The sequence below is a fragment of the Porites lutea genome, chromosome 11 (assembly GCF_958299795.1).
Source record: "Porites lutea chromosome 11, jaPorLute2.1, whole genome shotgun sequence".
NCBI classification, from domain to species: domain Eukaryota; kingdom Metazoa; phylum Cnidaria; class Anthozoa; order Scleractinia; family Poritidae; genus Porites; species Porites lutea.
In genome coordinates this window covers 2,854,850-2,878,291 of record NC_133211.1, presented here as the reverse complement: position 1 = coordinate 2,878,291, position 23,442 = coordinate 2,854,850, and the positions used below count along the sequence as shown (strand labels likewise).

The following is a 23,442-nucleotide window of genomic DNA, read 5'->3' as shown; positions in this document are numbered from 1 at the left end:
ATGATGATGATGATGATGATGTCAGTGATGATGACAACAATTATAAATACAGTCGACTCCCGATAACTCGAACGTTCAAGGAAAATCGAAAAAGGTTCGAGTTATCGGGAGCTCGAAAAAAATAGCCGGGAGTAAGCAAAAAACAGTTTTTACTGCACAGTGAACGTTTTAATCACATTTAATTGTAGAAATGTCGAGTGAAAATTAAAAGATACTTCTAGATTATAAATCAGAACGTAACATAACAAAACCTTGGTTAAATGGAGCATGCGTTTTACTGTTTTGAGAAGTAAAGCTGTTTCACGTTAGATTTGTGACAAACAACATCAGCCTCCAATAGTAAATTATATGCATACAACACGTCAATGGGAAATTCAAAATTCAATGTTTCGGACGCCAGTGGACTGTTTTTTCCAGACTTTTAAGGGCTCAAAACATGGTTCGAGTTATCGAGGGTAAAATTATGTAGAAATGATCTGAGGGGAAACAAAACCTACTTCAAGTTACCGGGAGCTTCGAGTTATCGAGGGTTCGAGTTACCGAGGGTAAAATTACAGTAAATGTATGACGGAAATCCAGGGGAAATCGATTTTGGTTCGAGTTAGCGAGGGTTCTAGTTATCGGGAGTAAACTGTAGGTGCAAGTGGGTAGCAGCTCTTGGTTAAAGTTTCTAATATTACTTGTATCACTAATACTCCGCAGATTGACTCCAACATACATGTTTGTTTTGCTGTTTTGGGACAAACTGACAGTATTTCTTGGTGAAGGCCCTTATTGGTTCAATCATCAGTCAAATAAAGCTTGTAACAAATACTGGTGGACAAATCTGCTCTACATCAACAACTTTTATCCTACACAAAAGGATGCTTCGGTCAGTTTTTGACATTATTGTTCTATTGTTTGTTTTAAATTTTGACGAATATGTTTCGCTGGATCATTATTTCACAACAGAAAACTTGTGTATTTATTTTATTACCAGCAGCAAAAAATGCAAAATATCAAATTCATTGTCATGTTAATGTCATAGATGAGAGTATAACAGTGCATGTCCTCTTTACATACTTTTATATTGCCGTGGAAACCTCAATATAATGAAGGGCCAAGGGACTGACAAAGTGTATTCGCTATAACTATTACTGGGGGGGTGGGGTGGTTATGTCTCTCGTCTCCTCTACCTTGCATTTTCAGCTACCACCCCTTTTCTCCTGACCTCCACGCTTTTCCGCTCTTGTTTCCCATCATTTTAGAACTCCCATCTTCTGCCCTTTCCTCTCCTGTGCCTCAAGCCCCTCCTGTCCCTAATCTATCAGTCCCTCACGCCCCCACCCCCTGTCCCACTAGTGTGGGTTCTATAACATTTCCGTCAAATTAGCTGATGAAAAAGTGATGAATGAGAGAATGCCAATCGCTTAATGCCCAATGACATGATTATCTGAACTGAGAAAATGTCTTTATCAACCAGTTTTTTAAAGACCCTGGTTCATGGTGAAGCTGGATTTTGAATCCAGCCTCTCGCTGAAACTAAGTCTGGCGCTTATCCAATTCAGCTACTAAGTTGAGTGGCAGTACATCATTTAAAACCTAATATCAATGTACTTTTCTCCACACTAGTTTTTGTGCATTCCTTGCTTTGCGGATAAGGTAGTGTTGTTAATCGTCAAAACCCCTATGGTTACTAATATTAATAACATTTTGCATATTATCTTGACCAAGCAATTTGGCTGTAAGCATGAAGAATTCAATTCTGTTAAAGACCGTTAAAGTTTCCAAAGGATAAAAAAAAAAATCAAATTTTTATTTAGTCCTAGTGCCCTTTTTTTCTATGGCATTTCAAATGATTTTGAATGATTTTGATATCTCTACTCTTTTCAGTGTATGGGATGGACTTGGTATCTCGCTAATGACATGCAGTTCTACATAATTGCTCCGGCTGTCCTTTTCATGGCATACAGGTAACGTGTTGTGGCCGCTTACATGTAAAAAATAGTTCACTTTTCTATAGTTATTACAGTTGAGGCTCCGTTAAACAGCCCAGGGCTGTCAATAAGGGTCGGTAGCTAGTTAGCCATCCTTAGCCAGCTACCTTCATCTTCTTCCACCATAACTGCTAGCAAAAATTAAGCACCATCGAATAAAATTGTAAAACATCCGTTCCCAGTTTTGAATGTTACTAAATGCATATTTAAACAAGGGGTGAAACGTTCGAACCGTGCGATGTCGTGGAACGGCTGGGACATTTTAACGGCAGTTCCCAGTCTTGCGTGTATTCTTATGAAACAACATGGCATCTGCGGTGGAAATACCTCTTGAAAAGCCCTGGAGAGGCGGTAAGGGTGACAGGAGGAATGAGTTTGCGGAATGTCATGTGGCATGGTTAGCTATGGTTTGAGGAATGACATAATTATGCGGAATGTAATATACGCAAATGACCCAAAGAAATAAATTAAACTGAAAAGTGCGTCCTTTTTTGGCGCCAATGAATTTGCTAACGCAGCCGCTGTGTTTATGTTGCGAGCATACCATGACACGAAGGCTCATGGTCAATCAGCCACAAAGATTTTTCTTGCCTTTATTAGTCGAGCTGCATGCAGCAGCACCGATACCACATCACGGAAGTCGGCCATTGAAGAAAAGATGTTTTGGAAGGTCACTCTCCCTCCCAGGTCCCTTCTACTTAAATCTTTTTCTGCAAAAGTTGTTTGCTCGATTAAACTTAGGCCATCTCCATAAAATGTTTCGTTTCCCATCGCCCTTCCTCTCGTGAAGGTGGGTCGGTCGGTCGGGCAAAAAAAAAAGAGAATGAACACATGATTGCATATTAAATCTCATGTTTAGTCTGCAAGATATAATCAGATGGTAAAAGATGTATATTAACAGGACTATCAAATGTCTAAAAAGGCTACAAAAACGAAGTATCGATGATAATTCAGATAATTTAAGACAATTGGTGTTAATAAGACAAGATCGTGTGCTTGTAATTTAAAGTACTTGCTTCTTTACAAGTGATTGTGGAATTATTTTTTTTTTACTTTTCCAAAAAAATGGGTCGGTCGGGCGATGGGGAACGAAACATTTTATGGGAATGGCCTTATCAGTTTCTTTTTACCTATATTTGTATTTGAAGTCGCGTGAGAAGTGTTTCTTTTTCAGACGTGGGTTACGTGATCGTCACATAATATTCAGAGATGAAACGGATCTTGTATTTTGTTTCCTTGGCTGCGTGGTTACGTTTCCGGCACGCGAAGCTAACGGCTAGCGGAGAAGGGCGAGTTCGAATCCTGCCAATTGAGTGTGTCTTTTTTTCCCCTCCCTGCCGTTTTACCATTTTTTCAGGATCAAACGCATACACTCACTTAAACAAGGAAGGTGTGAAGACACGCCGAAAGGCCGAAAGGAGACAGATAGCAGTTCGCTTCACTCGATTTCTGGATCACAGATTAATGTTTGACTCGGAGCGCTCATTTAGTCTCAAATATGATCTGATTCTTCCACCGTATTAATCAATAATCCTTAGAATTGTAGCTAGCCCGACAACCGTTCTTTTCCCTCTAACGTTTTGACATTTGACTATATTATAATGGTGGGCAGAAAGAGAGAAAGTGTTGTTGAAAACACCAAAAATAAATTAAGTATTAATTAAGAATTGAAGACACGAATGCAGTAAAGCTTATATATTGCTGCTTTCTGCTCTACCTTGTTGGTTTGCACCAGCAGTAATAAATTGACCAGCAAAGCAGTTGCTCACTCAAACTGGCGTCAAAAAAAGGCGCGGCAAAGACGCGCGAATGCTTTTCAGTTAATTTATTTCTTTGCGCCATTTTCCATATTTTACATTCCGTAAGCCATGCCACATGCCATTCCGCAAACTCATTCCCCCTTTTACCCTCACCGCTGGAGACGCCAATTCCGAGACTCTAAATGTCAAAATGTCCCTACAGAAGATGCCTCAGCCCTCAAGCACTTGTGCCTTTGGTGCGAGTTCCAAAGCCGCTTACTAATCATTATCAGCCTGCTACTTAAAAACTTTTTGACAGCCCTGAACAGCTACCTATTAAATGGCCACCCTCTATCAAGCAGAAGTCCGAAAAATAATGATAGAATAAAATTGTAAGTTAAACCTCTATTAAGTATCACAACAATATAAAGTAATATTTACAATTTTAAACTATATCGTATTGTTTACAAATTAAAAACTAAATATGTGTCCACGATAGAAAACTATTTACAATTGTAAATAATTTTGAAAGTGGGAAAAGGAAAATTAAGCATTACTAAGAAAAAAAAACTATCAAAAATCTAGGCCTAAAATTATGAGCGCAGATGTAGACCAGCTACAGCGAAAGTGAAGTCTTCTGAGACATCACGTGATTTGAATGGATATCTAGAACCTCTGACCATCTGTGTACAGTTCTTAATATAGCAAATGAAAGCTGTATTCGAAGCCAGGAAATAACGCTGGCGTAGGGTTCATTGTTCTTAGTCGAAAGCTTATTTGCGAGAGTTCTTAAAAAGTTGTGAAAGTCGAGTCCCATGCCCCCGTTTGTACCAAACACCAGTGGTGTAAAAGAACCCAATTCTACACCCATCATTTTGGCCGTCCCAACGAGTGTTTTCCTATTATTTTCTTCTCTGTTAACCCTTTAAACCCTAAGGCCCGGTTCAAACGCCGATCTTTTCATGAGCCGAACCTAATTCGAATTTAGGCCGACTCAAACTATTTAGACCGCCTTAATTGATTCAGACATCGATCTTAATTCCAGCCGAACTAAATTCAAAAGGAGAAAAATGCTCATTTCGGTCGAACTGTTTGCAAAATATGTTATAATAATTTATGCATTAGGTTCGGTACATGGGAAGTTCGGCGTCTGAATCAAAGCCGTTCCAAATTGAAATAGGCGTTCCTAATTGATTCAGACGCCGAACTTGTAATGTACTTAATTCAAAGTATTAGGTTCGGATCATGAAAAGATCGGCGTTTGAACCGGGCTTAAGATCCAAATTTGAATTCTCATTTGTTGCCTCTATTTATTTCCTACAGAAGTAGTGGGCAAGCAAATTCATCTTGTGTGACCATGTCCGTAATTCTCATGACCACTCTTTTTTACAAATCATTGATTTTACAAGGAGAAATTTGATGCTGATCACTCTTAGGACTTAAAGGGTTAGGGTAAAGCGACCAGGTGACAACTGATTGTGGACCTGTAATAACATTTCAAAAGTAGGTTGAGTTTGATCGTTCGGGTGAACGTAGTACTGAATCAGGACTGTTGTTGTTGACAGTGACAGACGTTTCGACAACCTGTACGGTAGTCATCCTCAGAGTCAAAGTGAGTTGTATCACGTCAATACTCTTGTTGTAGATCTGATTGGTCAGTTACGTTGCGATGTTATTGGTCGTCTGTCAGTTAACCCGGCTTAACTGACAGACATCTTAACTGACAGACGACCAATGACATCGCGACGTAATTCACCAATCAGATCTATAACCAGAGTATAATACCACCAACTGACGTGGTACAACTCACTTTGACTCTGAAGATGACTACCGCGCAGGTTGTCGAAATGTCAGTCACTGTCAACAACAACAGTCCTCTTCAGGAATACGTTCACCCGGACGATCAAACTCAACCTACTTTTGAAATGACTCCTGAGTTCAACCTTTCACAATAACATTTCAGTTACAGACATTGCCACCTTAGCCTGAGAATAAAGTTTTCGCCATAGTATGTACTGTAGTATTTTTGCTCATTCAAAGTACGATTCCAAGGGTTAGTCATCCCGAGTGTGGCTGTTTCATGGAGGTTTAACTGTAACAATAGTCTACTACACAGCCGTTTTTACTGTCGTCACGCCACGTTTTTGGTGAGTGTCGCGTGACGACACTAAAAACAGCTGTGTAGCAGACTACTGTAACAAGGAAAGATTTACATTTAAAAAAAAATTAATACCCAAATTAATACTTGAATTAAGAAACTACCGTAAATGTAAATCCAGTTCGTTATTTTGTGTTACACGATAAATTGCATGGATTCTTTACACAAGTGACAATTTCCTGTTTGCATTTCTTAGCCTTTGAACATGCCCTCCGTTTGGAAGTAGGGGGCTAAAAATCGCGCGGAGACGGCGAGAGAAAAAATGGAAGTGGGGAGGTTGGGGAATGTGGGAGAGGATGCCCCGCCCTTTTCCCATCACTAGCTTTGTCTCCAGCTCCTCCCAAGGTTCGCTTTGCTCGCGGATGTTTTCCCTTTTTTCCCATCTCGGAGCCAAGACCCAGGCTTCAATTTTTTCCTCGTTTCTAACAGAGAAAATACAAATAGTTATACTCCCAACAATTAAAAAAAGGGTTTGTAACTACCAATACGTTATACCACTCAGACATAGTCTAAAACAAGTATAACCAAAAAATTAGTCCACCTAAACAAGTTCGAAAAATGTCGCGAAACTATAACACAGTTCGTCATTTGGAAGGTCAAATATCGTTTACTCGCATATACGGAAAGAAATTTTCACTTTGCCATACCTGGAGTTTTTCTAAACAAAATATCCACCAGTTCCCCATTCGGTTAACTTTGATTAAAATAAGATGTTACGCTTAATAGTTTCAAATTTCAGATTTGTATGGAGTAACAGAATTCTTTACTTTTAAATTGTAATTTGTAATTTTAATATTTTGGGGGTACATATGAACTAGTTTTGTAAATATTAAGCAAGTATGGGTAGGTAAAATGGATTCTAATGTAATGCTTTTGTTTTGTTAGGTTTCGTCTTGTAGGAATGCTGATAATTGTTGGTGTGCTTATGGGTGCCAGTTTTATTACAACAGCCATTATATACGCTCACTATGACCTTGCAGCCGTGTTGTTAGGGGCGAAAGCACGAGCTAACAAGTAAGAATTGTCATGAGTGTTTAATCATACTTGTCACCCCAGAAATGTTCATTTGCTTAGGCTCTCTAATTAGGCACCGAATATTTTGCCTTGTTGCATTTAACTGAATGTGATTGTGACTGGTAGCTGCGTATTTGATTGGTTTCAACGTCTTTTATACTAGTTTCCCTAAACAGCAATTTGGAAGGCGGAGAAGGCTCTTTACGGGTGTTAACATTTAGGAGTGGCCTGCAAGTAAGCTTCCTCAGGAGAACACTCCCGTACCCCCTGGAGAAATTTCTCGCAGGTTACGTTTGGGGTGCCTCCTTCCTTCTTTCACCATAATTCCCGACACCCGCCCCCATGGTACTTTTGAAACTAAGGTTGTCACCCTTTTCACCCGTACTTGATATCAACGATCTATAAGTAGTCTACCTTGCTACCAGGACCATCTCTGGGATAAGGAATTTCGGATCAATTTAGGTTTCTGGTAAACTTCCCACCTACCCGTCCCCTAAGTCATCATTTTGCCCTAAGTGAGTGAGAAGTAACTGTTAATGTTAGCTTAGGGGAGGGGTAGTTGAACAGTTTCCTAGAAACCCAAATTGGTCCGGAATTTCCAATATCCAGCGCTAGCTAATGTTTAATTGCGAACACCTGGGGTACTTGCCATTTAGGGACGGACCATTAGAAACGTTATGGGGGGGAGGGGGGGGCGGGGAATTTTCGAGCCGCAGGAATTTTTTTTCTTTAATATTTCCCGTGAATGAATATTTTTTTTTGTCAAGATGTTGTGCACGAATATTTTTTTTTCCTTGAAGTAACACTAAACTAAAAACATATTAAATCATTCAGTTGTTCACTTAACCAAGGGCATAATTTAAATATAGGCTACCTGGGCATGTATGCGAAAGTAAATTGATACATATTCTAAGGTACACAATAGCCTTTTATACACAAGGTATCCTGTATTGTACGTGCATTGGTACTGCGCAGGTTCATATTGCATTGCTGAAATTTTACATGTAAACAGCATTATAAATAAGGCATTCTAAAAGAGTGTACAGTTGACTCTCCCTTAACGGACACCTCTACAAGACGGACACCTCTGTAAAACGGACACCTACAGTTGGTCCCTGCCTTTCTTTACTCCTTTTATTTGACTCTTTATAAGAAGGACATCTCTCTAAGATGCACACTTAGTACCGGCCCCAAAGGTGTCCGTCTTAAAAAGAAATGACTGTGGGGTTCTGAAAGGATATATAAAATAATTTATGTCCAACCACTATAAAAGATCTGACGCAATATCACAGTGGGACAGAAGAAAGCCATTGGGAGTAGATGGGACATTTAAAATAAATAAAAGCTAACCATACTTCGAGTCAGTGCTTAACGCTAATCACTATAGTCATGTCTTAGCCCTAATCACTATTTTCAGTGCTATATACTGCTGACCATCATTCTGCGTTCTGCATTCTGCGTTCAGTGTTTTGCATTCTGCAATATACCCCTACCATTGATAAATTATGATATACTCTTACCATATTGATACATTAAAGTTTTTGTTTATAAAATGTAATTATGATGATGATATTGTTATTATCAAGAACCAGAACGGAAATTGTCTAAAAACGTGTGGTAAAAATAGATAAATTTGACCAAATGTTAAAAGTCTTTAGGCTGCTAGTCTGAAAAGAACATGTATCTTTGAGTTAGTTTCATTTATCTAAAAGGACCGGCAACAACTGTAAAAACAAAATCTAAGAAAATAGATTTTTTTATTTTTATTTTTATTTATCTGTTGCTTGTTATAAGTACCAAGAAATAATATATATTCTGGATGTTTCTGGGTGTTTCCTTCGATTTGTGGGGAATACTCTGATTATTGTTCTCTATGGTATCTAAAAGAAATGTTTTGTTCCAGATATTAGATATGTAGTTCACAAAGTAAGGAAATTATAACCTTATAAGATGTTGAGTTTTTGTAATACATAGAAAAGTATAATTAAATTTATTTAAAGTTATTTAATAATCATATCTGAAATTGCCAGCTATTGAAATTTATGATAAGCTTACAAGCCTTAGATATATTTTTTTGTATCAGGTATGATTATTTACAAGACCAAAATTCAGCAGGAAGTTTATTCAAAGGGCCGATGTTTTGCACACAGTATGCTTTCCTGCCTGCCTTCTTAAGATTTGTGCCAAAATGTGTGGAAGGCCAATGCAGGAATTTTTCTTCCTGGTCTACTCTGCATGCATGAATTTTTTTTCACTTAATTTTCCCTTGTATGAATTTTTTTTTGTACTTCGCGCCGCCCCCCCCCCCCCCCCCCCCATAACTTTTCTAATGGTCCATCCCTTACATGGGAAAACTAGAAATTCAAATCAAATGGTTTGCGCCGTTCGGGAAGCTTCAGAAAAAAATGGGCTGTGATTTGAGGGGATGCAATTTTTGCACTCTTTTTAGTTTGTTCGGTAGATTGATTTGGATATATTTTGTAACGGGTCTTTCCTCCACCACGTCAAATTTTCTAGTTTTATGTTTGTGCACAAGATTTCCACCTGGGTGGCACCCCAGCTCATATGGGAATAATTTTGTTGTTGCAGGGCCAAAGGTATAGATTCACAGTCTCTGACGTATGTGAAACCTTACTGTCGCATTGCACCGTACCTTGTTGGTATGCTGTTAGGATACATAATTTTACACTTTAAGGACTGGAAGATGTCCAAGGTAACAAGTTAAAACATACGTACACACATGACTTATTTGTTAACGCAGGTCAGATTACACCGCTATGAAAACAGCCGACATTTCCCGACGGCATCTCTGGTTTCCCCGCGTAATGACGTCTGAGAAAGAGCACAAAAATTCCATATTGATGACGCGTCACTACCCAGATCTGGATAGTACTTCTGATTGGTTGGAAAGTTGCTTCGTCCAATCAGAAGCACTACCTAGTTCTGGGTAGTGACGCATCATCAGTATAGAATTTCCGCAGTCGTTCCTCAGACGTCATTTTGTAGGTAAACCATAGTTAGCGTCGGAAATGTCGACTGTTTTCTCAGTCTAAGATTACACATAGTAGAGACCTTTAGATTCTAAGAAGAGTATGGCAACGAGTACGGGATTTTCTCAGTCTCAACACTAAGTAGTGCTCGCGGGTGAAGTAGCTTCATTTTGGCGGGAAAATGTGGTAGCCGTCGTCATTCTACTACGAGTTTTAGCGAGAATGTCGAAGTGGCGGAAACAAGTCGTCAAATGTTAGACGTTTATCATTTTGCGATCGGGAGAGGGCGTAACCTCCTTCACTAAAGATGACAGTGCTCACTTTTCTAAGGAAAAATGGTAAAATGAAGCTTTCCGGAGAGTCTATATTTTGATAATGCAGGAAAAAACTTAAAGTCAAATCTCGTACTTGTAGTCGTCCTCGTCCTCGTCCTCGAATCTTAAAGGGACAGGTTCACGGTTAAGCGCATGCTCATTAATTAAATTACTTTTTTTCCTTTATTATTAATTCTATCGGTTGATTATTCCACTCACAAATATCTCAGCGATCTCAGAGTGTATTTCAAAGTAGAAGTGTATTTCAGAGTAACCTGAAGTGGGATGGAGGAGTACTAAAATCACAGGAAAAAATTAGTAGATTATGCCAACACTACCAACGTTAAATTTATTGTTGACTCGAAGGTTTTATTCCATCTTTGATTAATTTATGGTTATTTGCACATAAGTTGATCGAGTGACTGCCAGGGGAGTGTGCAGATTGGTTCTTTGACATCATTATGACATGAACACATTGCTTGCATAGACGATACAACAAGTCGCAGCAGAAAAACAGCATTTTGATAAATGAGCATGCGCCGAACCGTGAACCTGTCCCTTTAAAGTCTCCAGTTAGTAGAGGACACCGGTTATGAAAGCTGGTAAAATCAAAGATGAAAACAACGGTGCTCCACTTTATTTTGGAAGTTCCTTGACCGTGCTCAATCAATGCAATGTTTTTATAGGTCATGAGGTTCATAATGATAGGAATGCTAATGAACGTTGTGTACGGTAAGGTCCAAAAAAGCGAGCAAAAACATATAACAAAGGAGTCTGTCAAGCTTCATAACCATTCCACTTGCGTAACTATAGATTACATAAGCAAGGCAAATGTCCTGATGTCGCCTACTTGCAGTACAGTAAACACCAGCTTGTGAGAACGAGCGGATTAAGAATATCAGGCTGAACTTTGGCTAATAAAGCACCATATTTATAACAAACAATTCAGCCTTGTTCTTATATAAAAATGAAGAAAATGCCACAACAAAACACCAATACAGTGACTCAGACTTATATAAATTACTATGGTTTGCTGGCCCTTGCAAACGCTGGGACTGCTGGTTTGGAGAACCAAGAAATATTATAAAATGTTAAAGCGATTTTCACGTATTTTCGTATGACCTTGAAAAATGGTTTCGATAAATGTTCCTTATTTGTATTATCAGCCAATGGGTGAAAAGATCAAAACATGGACTCTTCGTTTTCCCGTCAAAGAAAAGCCTAATATGGAGAAGGCATTGTTTGATTGGCCAGTTGTTGGAGTATGATGTCAAAGCGAAGTATCGAAAGTTCTCGTTCATGAAGATTTTTCACCCGAACTTTCGCTTAACCAACCAAAAGACACGCGCGTTTGTATCCTTTCGATAAACCAATCAAGTCGCTCTATTTCCGTTCGTTCGTTGTTTCCATTTTGTTCGCGCGTTTTCATTTCAAGGTCATACGAAAATCGCTCTAAAAGTACTTTTAAAACGACTTGATGTTGAGCTTTATTTTTAGTGCGAGTGATAAAATAGCCTGCATAACAGGCGCTTTATTAGCCAAGCGGGGCAAACGCGGCATTTTGAGCGAAACGCGAAACGTGTGCGCACTTCGCTTTCTTTTTCCGTTTTGCGCAAAATACCACGTTCGCCTCGTTTGGCTTGTGATAAAACAATATAAACACAACCAGGTTCCTGAAACTTCTTCCCTTTCTCAGGTGCGTACATATATGTTCAATGCTGCCGGGTGGTGTGTTGCTATCGTTGTCGCTTTATCCACGCTCTACGGTGAATACAGTGCTGTGAGAAAGGACAATCCAAAGCCCTTCACTCGCGCCGAAGATATCATATACGGGACCTTCTCACACTGCGCATGGGGCTTGGCACTAGCTTGGGTGATTTTTGCATGTCATCGCAGGCTCGGAGGTAAGAGTTGTTTTGACTCTTCCCCAGTCGTCTCTCTATCTCTCCCTGGTGGCGCGCGGGGTGTGATGGAAAGGAGGAAAGCGAGGGAGAGCGTCTTCCTACCCATCATCCCCTGCTCCCGCCGCGCGCGTTACGCGAAGACGACTGGGGGCGAGTCAGGGTGTTGATTCAGTCGATTCAGTCATTCACTATTTAGTCATTCAGCCATTTTAAGTGTTACGGAAACACCTGGTTGTCATGTTTACCACTCGTCGGGCGTCGACAATGAAACTTCCGAGGCATAGCGCCTCTTTAGCCCAATATTGGCCACGTATGTATTAAAAACCTTACCTTTAGACATATGTTTGGACCGTTTTCTCAGTGTTTCATTGACGTTGACAGTTTTCTGTAATTTTCTTCAGTTTTTCCCTAAATATTGTGTAAAAAAGAGAAAGATGTGTTTAAGTTCCAATATCTCACCTTTTTGTTGGGATAGAATCGTAGTGTGTCTGGATGGAGTAGATTACCAAGTTGTACCAAGTTGTTTCTCATAATCCGCGAATAAACGCCGCATTCTTCTGATTGGGTGTGGCGTTTATTGGTAATTTTGCTTCCATCTGCGGCGTTTGAGGTTGTCATCAATTCAAGAGGCCGTTTTATTGAGTAAATACGGCATTTGACTGCACTAAAGGAGTGTGCAGTTTACATTGAAAAAGTGCAATACACTTTTTCTTTGCAGCTTTCGTTTGGTACCATCTGTTTTCGTTATTTTGGAAAAAAGAAAATTTTACAGAATCAGGTTTGAGCTCATTTCAAGTAATTCTGCGGTTTTCTATTTTGTAGGTTTGGTGGACAAAATTCTGTCAGCTCATTTCTGGATCCCATTAAGTCGACTGACTTACTCTGCCTACCTGGTTCATCCTATCGTCCTGCTCACATATCTCGTTTCGCAGCAGACTAATTACGATTATTCAGATGTCCATATTGTGAGTAGAACCTCCTCTAATCTAGCTTACCGTTAACACTTGACTTTGGCCTTTGAAGTGGTGAAAGTCAAAATGCGACCAAAATTTCAAAATTCATTGTAATTGTGAACAAACATTATCATGTCAAAAAACGACCAAAGAGGTTTCATTTAAATGGTCGCACTATAGGGTTTCGTCCACACCTTAAGGAGCACATCCCTGTCAATGTTGTGGTTCAATTTTGTCCTTGGTTTAAATTTTATTCCCCTTTGTTTTTGAGTATGGTAATGTATGATAATGAGTTTGAAAAGATAAAATTGAACCACCACATATACACCAAGGTCTTCTTCCATTTTAAGTTCGCGTTTGAGTCTGGGTCGATGTTTTGCCGAACTGCACCAGGGAACTGTTTTTCGGGGCCAAAGTTTGACCCAGTCTCCGGCGCAACTTTGTAATAGCCAATGAAAGAAGCGATCGCATACTTAAAACAATCAGATGTTGAAGTTCGTCACAACACCGGCCTAGTTTCACGCTGGAACTCAAAATGACCAACTTATACAACACAACCTCGTTCCCAGGGTCCTCTCTTACTCATCCTCTTGTCTTCGCTCCGAGTAAGAGGGAAACCCTGGCAAAGAAGTTGTACACAACAGTGATTTTGGAGGCTTTATTTATGATCTATTTACTAGGAATTATTTGTGTTTTCTCTTATTTCTCCACAGGCTTTTTTCTTTACTGGTTCGGTGGTCCTTTCATATGCTGCAGCCTTCATTGTTTCAGTGTGTGTCGAGTTTCCCATGATACAACTGGAGAAGCTGATTTTTAAAACGAAACGCTGAGTTCTGACATCAGTTAAAGGGTCTATGTCATGAGAATATTTGTTGGCTTCACACTAGAGGCGAAGTTCATTTCAGGTAAGCACTTGATTCAAGTGCACCTGGAAATCTTAAGTCGCTTTGTGGAAACGGGCTTCACACCTGTTGACAAAGTATATTACTTGAAGTAAAAGCTGTCAATCTGCCCGTTCATTAGAATCTTGGAACCGCTACATATGCACATGGCACATTACGTTTCCATGGTCACCAATTACGTTTACGTTTCCATGGTCACGTTTCCACGGTCACCAAGTAAAGTTGAAGTAGGTACATTTTACCTCTTCACATTCAAAGTAGGTTCTAAGTACACTTACATTATACTTGAAGCTCTAGTGTGAAGCCAACAATTGCTGTGTTTGATCAATCCTGTGCAGAAGTCATTACTTATCGATACCAAGTACCTTAAACCATACGCAAAGTTCTCCTGTACAGTTATGAAGAAGAAATCAAACAAATTTCTTCAGGGTGCACTAACCATAATAATTTTTTGGTGATCTTTGTAAACATAGCATTGTAACTTTTTTAAAATGCTTTATTAACCACATAAATCACAAATTATACAGGAAAGAAAGGGAACAAAATAATAATAATAAAATAAAATAACTAACTTACACTTAAACTTACAAGAAAAGTAAGCAATTATAACAAATAGTAATTACAATTAAGTAGGAAACGAGAGGGGAAAATACCTATTTCAAACAAAATTGTTAGGAGATATAAACCATTTTCTTTATGAAGAAGTGAGTTGTTTCACTATGAACACTAATAAGTCGTTCAGTTTCATACTTTGCCACAATCTTTACATTTTCGGAAAGGAGGTGATTTCTTAAAATCTTATTGAGCAAAATGATCTCGTAAACAGGTTTGTTCTTTCACTCTCGAACCGTGAAAGGGGCCGAGCCCAATATCTTCACGTGCAAACTGCGTTCGTGACACTTATTTTTGAAACCCTTGAGTTAATTAGATTACAGCTATTTCGGATAGCACGCGACCTGCGATGTCAAAAACGTCTTTGGATTTGGGGTTTTTCTGCGACGTCAATCAAAATCTGAAGAATCGGCGCTTTCTCGCCATCAGATCTTAGCGGACTTCCTAGGAAACAAAAGGTCGTGGTTTGTGATTTGTGATTGGTGGATTTCGATCCGTTTTGTGTGTTTTTGTGTTTCAAGGTTCGTTGCTTTTGAACTTCTGTGTTCGGTCGCATGTTATTGAAAAGTGCAGTAAGTTTTAGCTTAGCTCTAGGTTTTTTCATCTTCTTTATACTAAAACATGGCAAGTCTACTTGCTCATAAGAGGCTAATGGGGATGTGCCGCTGGATGGGGTCGCATTTTCAGGACCGGATTGACTATAATGGGGTCGCATTTTCAATAGAGTTACTAGAATGGGGTCGCAGGTTTTCTGATTTTTTTGGGTAAGATAGTTCTTCATATTTACGGTTAGCAAACGTACCAGAATGTTTGTACTGTAGATGAAAACAGGAGCCCATAATGTCCATAATCCGGAGCGAGCAACTTCCATACTAGGCCTAAGTCACATTATAGGCACTTTTTCCAGCGAAAATAGAATCTCCGCCATGTCTATGAGCACATTCGAAGTATAAGATATCAAAAACAAAAACTAAACGTTATTAAAAGGCGAAAAAATCACATTTTTAGGTCTGTGGGTTTTGCAGACCGGTTTTTGGAATTTAAAGATATCTGAAAACTCGCGCCAAAACCGTTCTAAAAATAAACTGGTCCGTGACAGCGCCGTGACACATGCGCCTGGAAGTTGCTCGCTCCGGGTTATGGGTTCCTGATTAGGCCTTTACACATTCTGCTCGAAAAAAAGGCTATTCTGCTCAAAAGAATTGCCTCCAAAAAAGGAACAAACCAGTGAGAACTGGGAAGCTAGGCGGATAACCAGAAACGAGGCCACCCGACTCCGGAGAAAGGCAATAAGGACATATTGGAAAGAGCAAGCCACTAAGCTTAAGTGCAAGCCGAGTGAGTTCTATAAGACATTTATGCCCTTTCTGACTGAAAAGCACAAGGTCAACCCAAATGAGCTCAGCCTAAGTATCAATGGGACCATCTGTAGAGACCAATGTGCGGTTTCTAATCACTTGTGTGAATATTTTGCTACTGTGGCTGATGGGATTGGAGACACCAGTGCGGTTGATGACAAAGTTCTCGCCACCCACCCTAGTGTCCAGAATATTACGCAGAAGATGACAGGATATCAAGGCTTCCAGTTTCAGAATCTTCAGAGTTTTGAAGTTGAAAAGGCGCTGCAAAACGTCAATGTAAGGAAGAGTACAGGCTGGGACGGCATCCCTCCCATGGCGCTCAAGCTTGGAGCTACTGAGCTAACAAATCCATTGACGTCACTATTTAATTCATGCATAACCCTCGGAGAGTGGCCCTTGGGATGGAAAAGGGGTGAATGGACACCCGTTTTTAAGAAGGAAGATCCCCATAAAATGGGAAACTACAGACCCATAACTGTACAAGTTACTGTAAACAAACTCTTTGAACAATTACTCAGCAAGCAACTCAGTTATTAGTCCAGCTGTTATCGACCAAAATTGTTCACTTTTATGATAAAAGCATGAAACTTTGCCAGATTACAACTAACCCTAAGACTAACATTTTTGGATATGGAGCCAAGCCAAATTCAACAGTGGACGCGAGTACTGCGCAGGCCCTAAAATGGCCTACATGAAAACGAGGCTGTTGGTGGAAAGCCTTCTAAAATACAATTTTTGAGTGTTTCTTTAAATAAAAGTCGTAGATATTGTGGAAGAAGACATTTGCTTTGCTGTCATGCTTTCCTTGGTGTCACGTGACCCCTCCTTCCAAATATGGCAAGGCTATTGTTGGGTGTCCTGTGCTGAAGCTGTCTTCTTTACATTTCTGCGTTTAAAGGGGTGAGAAGGGGCACCTTTTCAGGCAAGTTTAAATGATAACACTCTTGCAGCTATTGTCCAATTATCAAGGACTGTTTTCTACCATACAAATGCAAATCATTACATGAAAACGAGACAAAAATCTTTTTAGCGGTTTGAAAAGCCTCCTGTTACTCCTGCGTGCAGTCATCTTGAGTTAGATTCATAGCGCATGGCCTAAAAGCCTGAACGGATCAAAAATTGTGATTGCACGGCGTTTTTGCAGAGTTTTTTTCTCCACGGACGACAATGCAAAGTCACATGAGTTTTTCCTTAAAATGCCATATTTAAGGAATTGAAGAGCCCCCCTTTCTAACAGTTGTATCCACAAGATAGTTGTAGATGTCACTGTATCTTAAGAGTAGGTTGTACACCAGTTTTGCCAATGGTGAATCGACACCGTCCCAAAAAAGCAGTTTTTTCTTTCATTTAATGAGTTCATAGCCACAAACTGCCACGATATACCCCTTAGTCAAAATTAAAACCTTTAGACTTGTTTGCCTCAGAGGTGTTCTTCCCTATACATATCCCATTCATACACTGCTCGACAGCTATGTTGCATGAGCACTACTCGAGTTGAGGAAACACTATGAAGGTGACTTTATCTTCTTTTTCACTTCTTGCCTCGTTTTATTGAAGATAATGAGGGCTGGACAAACAAACGCAAGTGCAAGCCGAAAAAACCAATTAAACTTACTATTTCCCCAAACGTTTTTGTTTGCACTTAACGCTTGTCAATCAGGAAAAAATAAGTGCAGCCTACGTTCTAGCTGTCTATTTGGGGCTATCGTGAAACGTCACGTGCAAACTGCACTCAAAAGGAGACGCAAGAGGGAGGGGTGTTAATCAAGAGACCTTGCTCGAAGGTTAACGCAAACGCAAGTTAAAAAATGTCTGTCGGACATAATCAGGACTCAACGCCCACGTGACACTGACATCATTTTCTTTGGTGTCCATACTATACATGGATAACTAAAATAACTAGCATCGCCTCATTGGTGGAATGATTTCTGATTTAACTGTTGATGATCACTCAAACTAATATGAAATGTCTGGAACACGAAGTAATTGTCAGTCTGTTTCAGTTTATGCAAACAAGACGCAAGAGCGTTAACTTATGTTTGGTGGGATTTGTGCGCACAGTTTTAAAGTATGCGGAATAAATTTCTTAGGATTAGGGATCTACAACACTAGTAAAATCTCATTTCATCGTTTGAATTCCCATCTTCTCCTTCATGGAAAGATTTCACCGTTTCGATTATTATTTTTCACCGATTTTAGAAGGGTGTTTCTGTTTTGCCTTTCACATAAATGGATACACAGATTCGTTACTTGGTGCACCTACCGTCATTTTGAATAAGATGACTTGCGGTTATATAAGCAATGAATGAGCCACACCCTTCTTTTCAACTCAGTTGTGTTACTGAGCTGCTGTTCATCTGGTACAGGTGAACTGCCTGCTCAGCATTTTGAACAATATGAAGCTCAAGGAGTATGAGCTGAAGCAAATCTTTGTTATTACACATGGCGCCAAATACCCCAAGCAGCCTGTCTACCGAAACAAGTGGCTCGTGGATGAGATTAATGTATATTCGGCTGCTTTGAGATTGATGATCTTAGGGTTGAGTGGGATAATAAAGCCGCCCAAGTCACAAAACCCCACACGAATCTCTTCCTACCCACTGCAAATCCTTAGCATTTTAATTTGTTCAGCAGTTTCCATTTTTATTGGTTTCTGATTAACTGGTTTGTTGAGGATACACTCTTAACTCCCCTTTGATGTCTGTAGTAGAAAACTCATGAAAACTCACTTGTGGGTGTAAAATTGGCGATAGAAACCAGCTCTATTGGTTGGATGTTTGGCTATTTTCCTTTGATTTGGAACTTTTTGTCGCATAAAAGGTCAACTTCTCTGTGGCTGGATCGATGCACAAAACGTTGACATTATCAACTTTTTTGGTAGAAAAAGATAAGATTTTTCTCGGCTTAGATGAGTACATGACCATGGATTTCATTTCTGTACGGTTTTAAAATATTGTAGTTTTTTTTAAAATTTTTAATGATGTACTAGTGAGCAGCACACTTACACTTCCAGTGAACAACTTCACTTGGAAGAAGGAGAAACCATGCTCGCCCGGGGCAACGAAAATTTTCTTGCCCCGGCGAGCATAGTTTCTCCTTCTTCCAAGTGAAAATTGTTCACTGGAAGTGTAAGTGTGCTGCTCACTAGTACATCATTAAAAATTGGTTATGAGCCTTTCAAATGAGGTTCACTTTCTTAAATTGAAAAACATTAACCGAGAAGTCGATAATTTAATTTTAAACTTTCCCTAATTATAAGGTAACGAGCGCTCTTTGGACCTAAAGTGTACCGCCTTAGTGTTGCATCACGGCTAGTACAATGACTTGAAATGCTCAAATCATAGTAATTTTGAGGCAATTATTCAAAAATTCTCTTTCAATCAAGTGGTATGAATTAACTATCTGTAGTTGCCTACAGCTTGTGTGTCTTAATTGTAATTTATTTCAGAAACTTTTCAAGCACCGCATCTTTTGCTGCTGCTGCTCCTCAACTATGGAATTCATTGCCCTACGCGATTAGGAGTAGCCCCTCAGTAGCATCTTTTAAAAAGCACTCAAGACATTTTTATTTCAGAAAGCTGTGATTTTATGTGCTTTTTAATCTCGTGTTTAGTAGGTTTTATGCAGTTTTTTACGATTAAGTAGTCTAGGTAATTTTTATAGCTTTAGTGTTGACAAAATTGTTTTAACTCTTCTTGGTAGGTTCATGCACTTTATGCATAATAGCAGTATTGATGTCAAACCAGAAAAAAATTGAACTACAACATTGATATCGGCGCCATATAAGTATTATTATTATTATTATTATTATTATTAAAGATTACCGTTAGAAATATGAGTAAAGTTAATCGAATTCCTTCATCTATTTCAAGTAGCTCAGTTGGTGTTCAATTATGAGGGATAAACATGCACTTTAAATATACTCTGCCTTGAGGACATACGTAGCAACAACTTTGCTTTTTTGTGAAAGCGCTCGACATTCTGTTAGCGAGCTGAGTTTGAAAGGCTTGATTTCTTGTCCTTAATGGGGAGAAACACGGCCTTTTTTATTACGTTCAGATTGATCATCTTTTTTATATTTTCATGTGTTAATATAAAATTTAAAGGAATATCAATTTGATATTAATCAAAACCTTGATTCATAGAACTTTTAAGATAAACAACACTTGGATGGGGTTCCATACTGACCTTCAAAAATTGTCTGTCATTCTGCGGAGGAATCTCTTCCCTGAAAACCTTATCAACAAATATATTTCTAAATATATTCAGACAGCAGTCAAGGGAGGGAAAACACAGCCCTATTCAGGAGTCGAGCCCCAGGAAACGCTTAAGTTCTTCTTCAAAATCCCTTACGTTGGGCACTTCTCAGTCACGGCACAGAGGAGTATACGCAAACTTGCTAACCGGTTATGTAAACCTATTGATTTAAGGTTAGTCTTTACTACTTTCAAAGTCAGGAATCTTTTTAATGTGAAAGATGCTGTCCCTGAGGGGTTACGCACGCGTGTGGTCTATAAATTTTCGTGTGCAAGTTGTAATGCTTGTTATGTTGGTGAAACCAGCCGACACCTCTCCACACGAGTGCGCGAGCACTTACTTTCAGACAGGTCTTCGAACGTTTTTAAACATCTGCAGGATTCAGAGTTTTGTAGAGCATCCTGCACACCGGATTGCTTCGAGATCCTGGACTCTGCAGCCACTAAGTACCAAGTGAAGCTTAAAGAATCCATGTTTATAAAATGGGAGAAGCCCGATCTCAACCAGCAGGTGAAACACATTAACCTGACTCTCTCCCTGTAAAGAACTAAGCGTCACTCATTTAACTTTGTTTTAGTACGCAATATTGACAACGCAATGTAACGAACTTTGTAAGATCGCGCGCGCTTTAAATTCAACGGCGATTTCAAAATATGTAAAACTGAAGATGACGGATGTACCGTCGAAACATGTCTGGAAAATTAAAGAAAGTTGTTATGTTTATACGACTATCTATATTGTTGCTGCTATCTAGACCTTTTGAATATCAATTTGGTAGCTTTAAATTGCGTATCTCAAAAATGTTCTTTACAAGACTATCCTGTCATCTGTTTTTCACGCATAACAGAGATATGGGGAGGCACGATCGCTTGCTCCTGCATGACCTGTTCATTTTTACCTCAAAGACTGTTCTATCTCATGCATTTAATGTAAGCAACAACTGGTAATATTAATTTCAACTTGAAAGGATCAAATTGGCATTTCTTCAAAATTAAGGGAGGAGAGCTATTTGGGCTGGGCCACCTCCTGGATTCAGTACTCAACCTTGTAACTGACTTTGTTAATAATGAAAGGAGAATTCCTTGAACGATTCATTCGTTCATTTGAATATTAATAGCTTAATGCAGTATCCGAACGTGGAGGCAAGAAACTGAAGGCTAGCTTTTAAGATCATCAAAAGGATTTTTGCCTTGTTTTTGACCGGCGCTCTACATTTAGATGGAAAGCAACAGCTAGAGTGCCATACAATCCCAATTTTTGATCAGTGCAAGCTTTTATGCAATGTTATCTGAATCCACCCCCAAATGACCGCACGCAGTGCTAACTGGAGGCTTTTGAAACAGTTTAAAAGATTCTTGCCTTGTTTTCATGTGGTAATTGACATCTGTATGAAAACAAATCCCACCCTTGACAATTGGAAAAAAGTTGCAAGAGTGTTATCATTTAAAATTGTGTGAATCGGTGCCCATTCTCACCCTTTAAAACTCACAAATGCACAGAAGACAGCCCAGCACAGGACACCCAACAACGGCTTTGCCATATTTGGAAGAAAGGGTCACGTGACACCAAAGATAACATGACAGCAAAGCAAATGTCTTCTTCCACGATATCTACAAGTTTTATTTACCAAAACACTGAAAAACCGGTATTTTAGAAGCATTTCCACTGTCAGCCTCGTTTTCATGTGGGCCATTTTAGGGCCTGCGCAGTACTCGTGTCCACTGTTGAATTTGGCTTGGCTCCATATCCAGAAATGTTACTCTTAGGGTTGGTTGTAATCTGGCAAAGCTTCATGCTTTTATCATAAAAGTGAACAATTCGCTATATTTTTGGTCGATAACAGCTGGACTATATGGTTTTAATAACAAACTGTGCGACAAACTAACAGCTTACAGGAAAAACAATAGCTGTGAGACAGCTCTCTTATCTTTGACTGAGAATTGGAAATTCGCTCTGGATGAGCATAACGTTGTGGGTGTTCTCTCCACGGACATGAGCAAAGCCTTCGATTCACTTTACCATCCACTTACACTTGCAAAACTTAAAGCTTATGGTGTTGAGGAAAGAAGTCTGCGATTGATGGGCTCCTACTTCACAGACCGTTATAACAGGGTCAAGCTAGGATCTGTAGTGAGCGAGTGGCAGAGGGTGACCAGGGGATGCCCACAGGGTTCTGCATTTGGACCTCTCATCTGGAACATCTTCCAAAACGATTTGACTTATACTGTTGATGCGAACATGAATATGTATGCAGATGACCACCAGTTTTATGTCGTTCGCAGCACCCTCTCTGATGTGCATGATGATCTTGCTGTTTGCGCTGAGTCAGCATCTTCATGGTACAGAGCTAATTTACTAAAGGGAAATTTGGACAAGTACCAGACAATGGCACTTGGTTGCGGAAGGAAGTCTATGGACAGTATTATGATTGACAATCATGAAGTCAGATCCACTGAATGTCTCAAGCTATTAGGTGTCTGTATTGATAACAATCTTCGTTTTGATGAACATATAAGTAGTATCTCTAAGAAGAGCGCCCAGCGGGTAGGCGTTCTCATGAGGCTCAGGAACCTTATACCCACACAAACTAAGTTACAGTTATATAAGGCAGCTGTTCTCCCATATTTAACCTACTGTCACCTTATATGGCATTTTTGCCGTGCTAGTGATTCTAGACGACTAGAGCGTATCCAGGAAAGAGCACTTAGGGCTATATATTGTGATAAACATTCGTCCTATGGTCAATTACTATCTATGGCTGGGATATCTACTCTACACAACCGGCGACTACAGGACATAGCTATTCTCATGTATAAAGTTAAAAACAACATGTGCCCAGCATACATTAGCACTCTCTTTGAACAGCCTGCAATTAAGTATGAACTGCGCAATCATGACTTCACTATACCCAGATTCAACACAGTCTCCTTTGGAAAGCACTCGCTCAGGTATATGGGCCCAAGGGTTTGGAGTTCTGTTCCTAGTAATGTGAAAAAAGCTTCCACGTTGTCCTCCTTCAAATATAACATCAGAAAAGTGGATCTTAGCATGCTATTAGATGACAATAACTGCTCTAACTGCTCTCTTTGCACTTCTTAATCTTTTATTTCTTTTTTTTTTTTATTTATAAGTAATGGATACATTTGTACATATTGTATATAGTTCACTCGAATTTCTCACTTGCTTATACTGTACATAGTTTTTCTTAATTTTTAATTAATTTATTAATTGATTTATTTTTTAAAATTTATTTTAGTGTCCC

The 23,442-nt window shown here is 39.3% G+C and overlaps 1 protein-coding gene across 1 annotated transcript in view; it reads left to right on the top strand.

The window, feature by feature from the left end:
* The window catches only part of LOC140951808 (nose resistant to fluoxetine protein 6-like), a 40,578-nt gene extending 23,875 nt beyond the window's left edge, over positions 1–16,703 (top strand). Inside the window, exons 9-15 of the mRNA XM_073401159.1 lie at positions 703–871; positions 1,873–1,952; positions 6,759–6,887; positions 9,477–9,600; positions 11,888–12,095; positions 12,918–13,060; positions 13,762–16,703. Coding sequence (XP_073257260.1) covers positions 703–871; positions 1,873–1,952; positions 6,759–6,887; positions 9,477–9,600; positions 11,888–12,095; positions 12,918–13,060; positions 13,762–13,878 — 970 coding nt within the window. The 3' untranslated portion in view covers positions 13,879–16,703. The remainder of the gene's footprint in view (positions 1–702; positions 872–1,872; positions 1,953–6,758; positions 6,888–9,476; positions 9,601–11,887; positions 12,096–12,917; positions 13,061–13,761) is intronic.
* Positions 16,704–23,442: the final 6,739 nt, after the last annotated feature.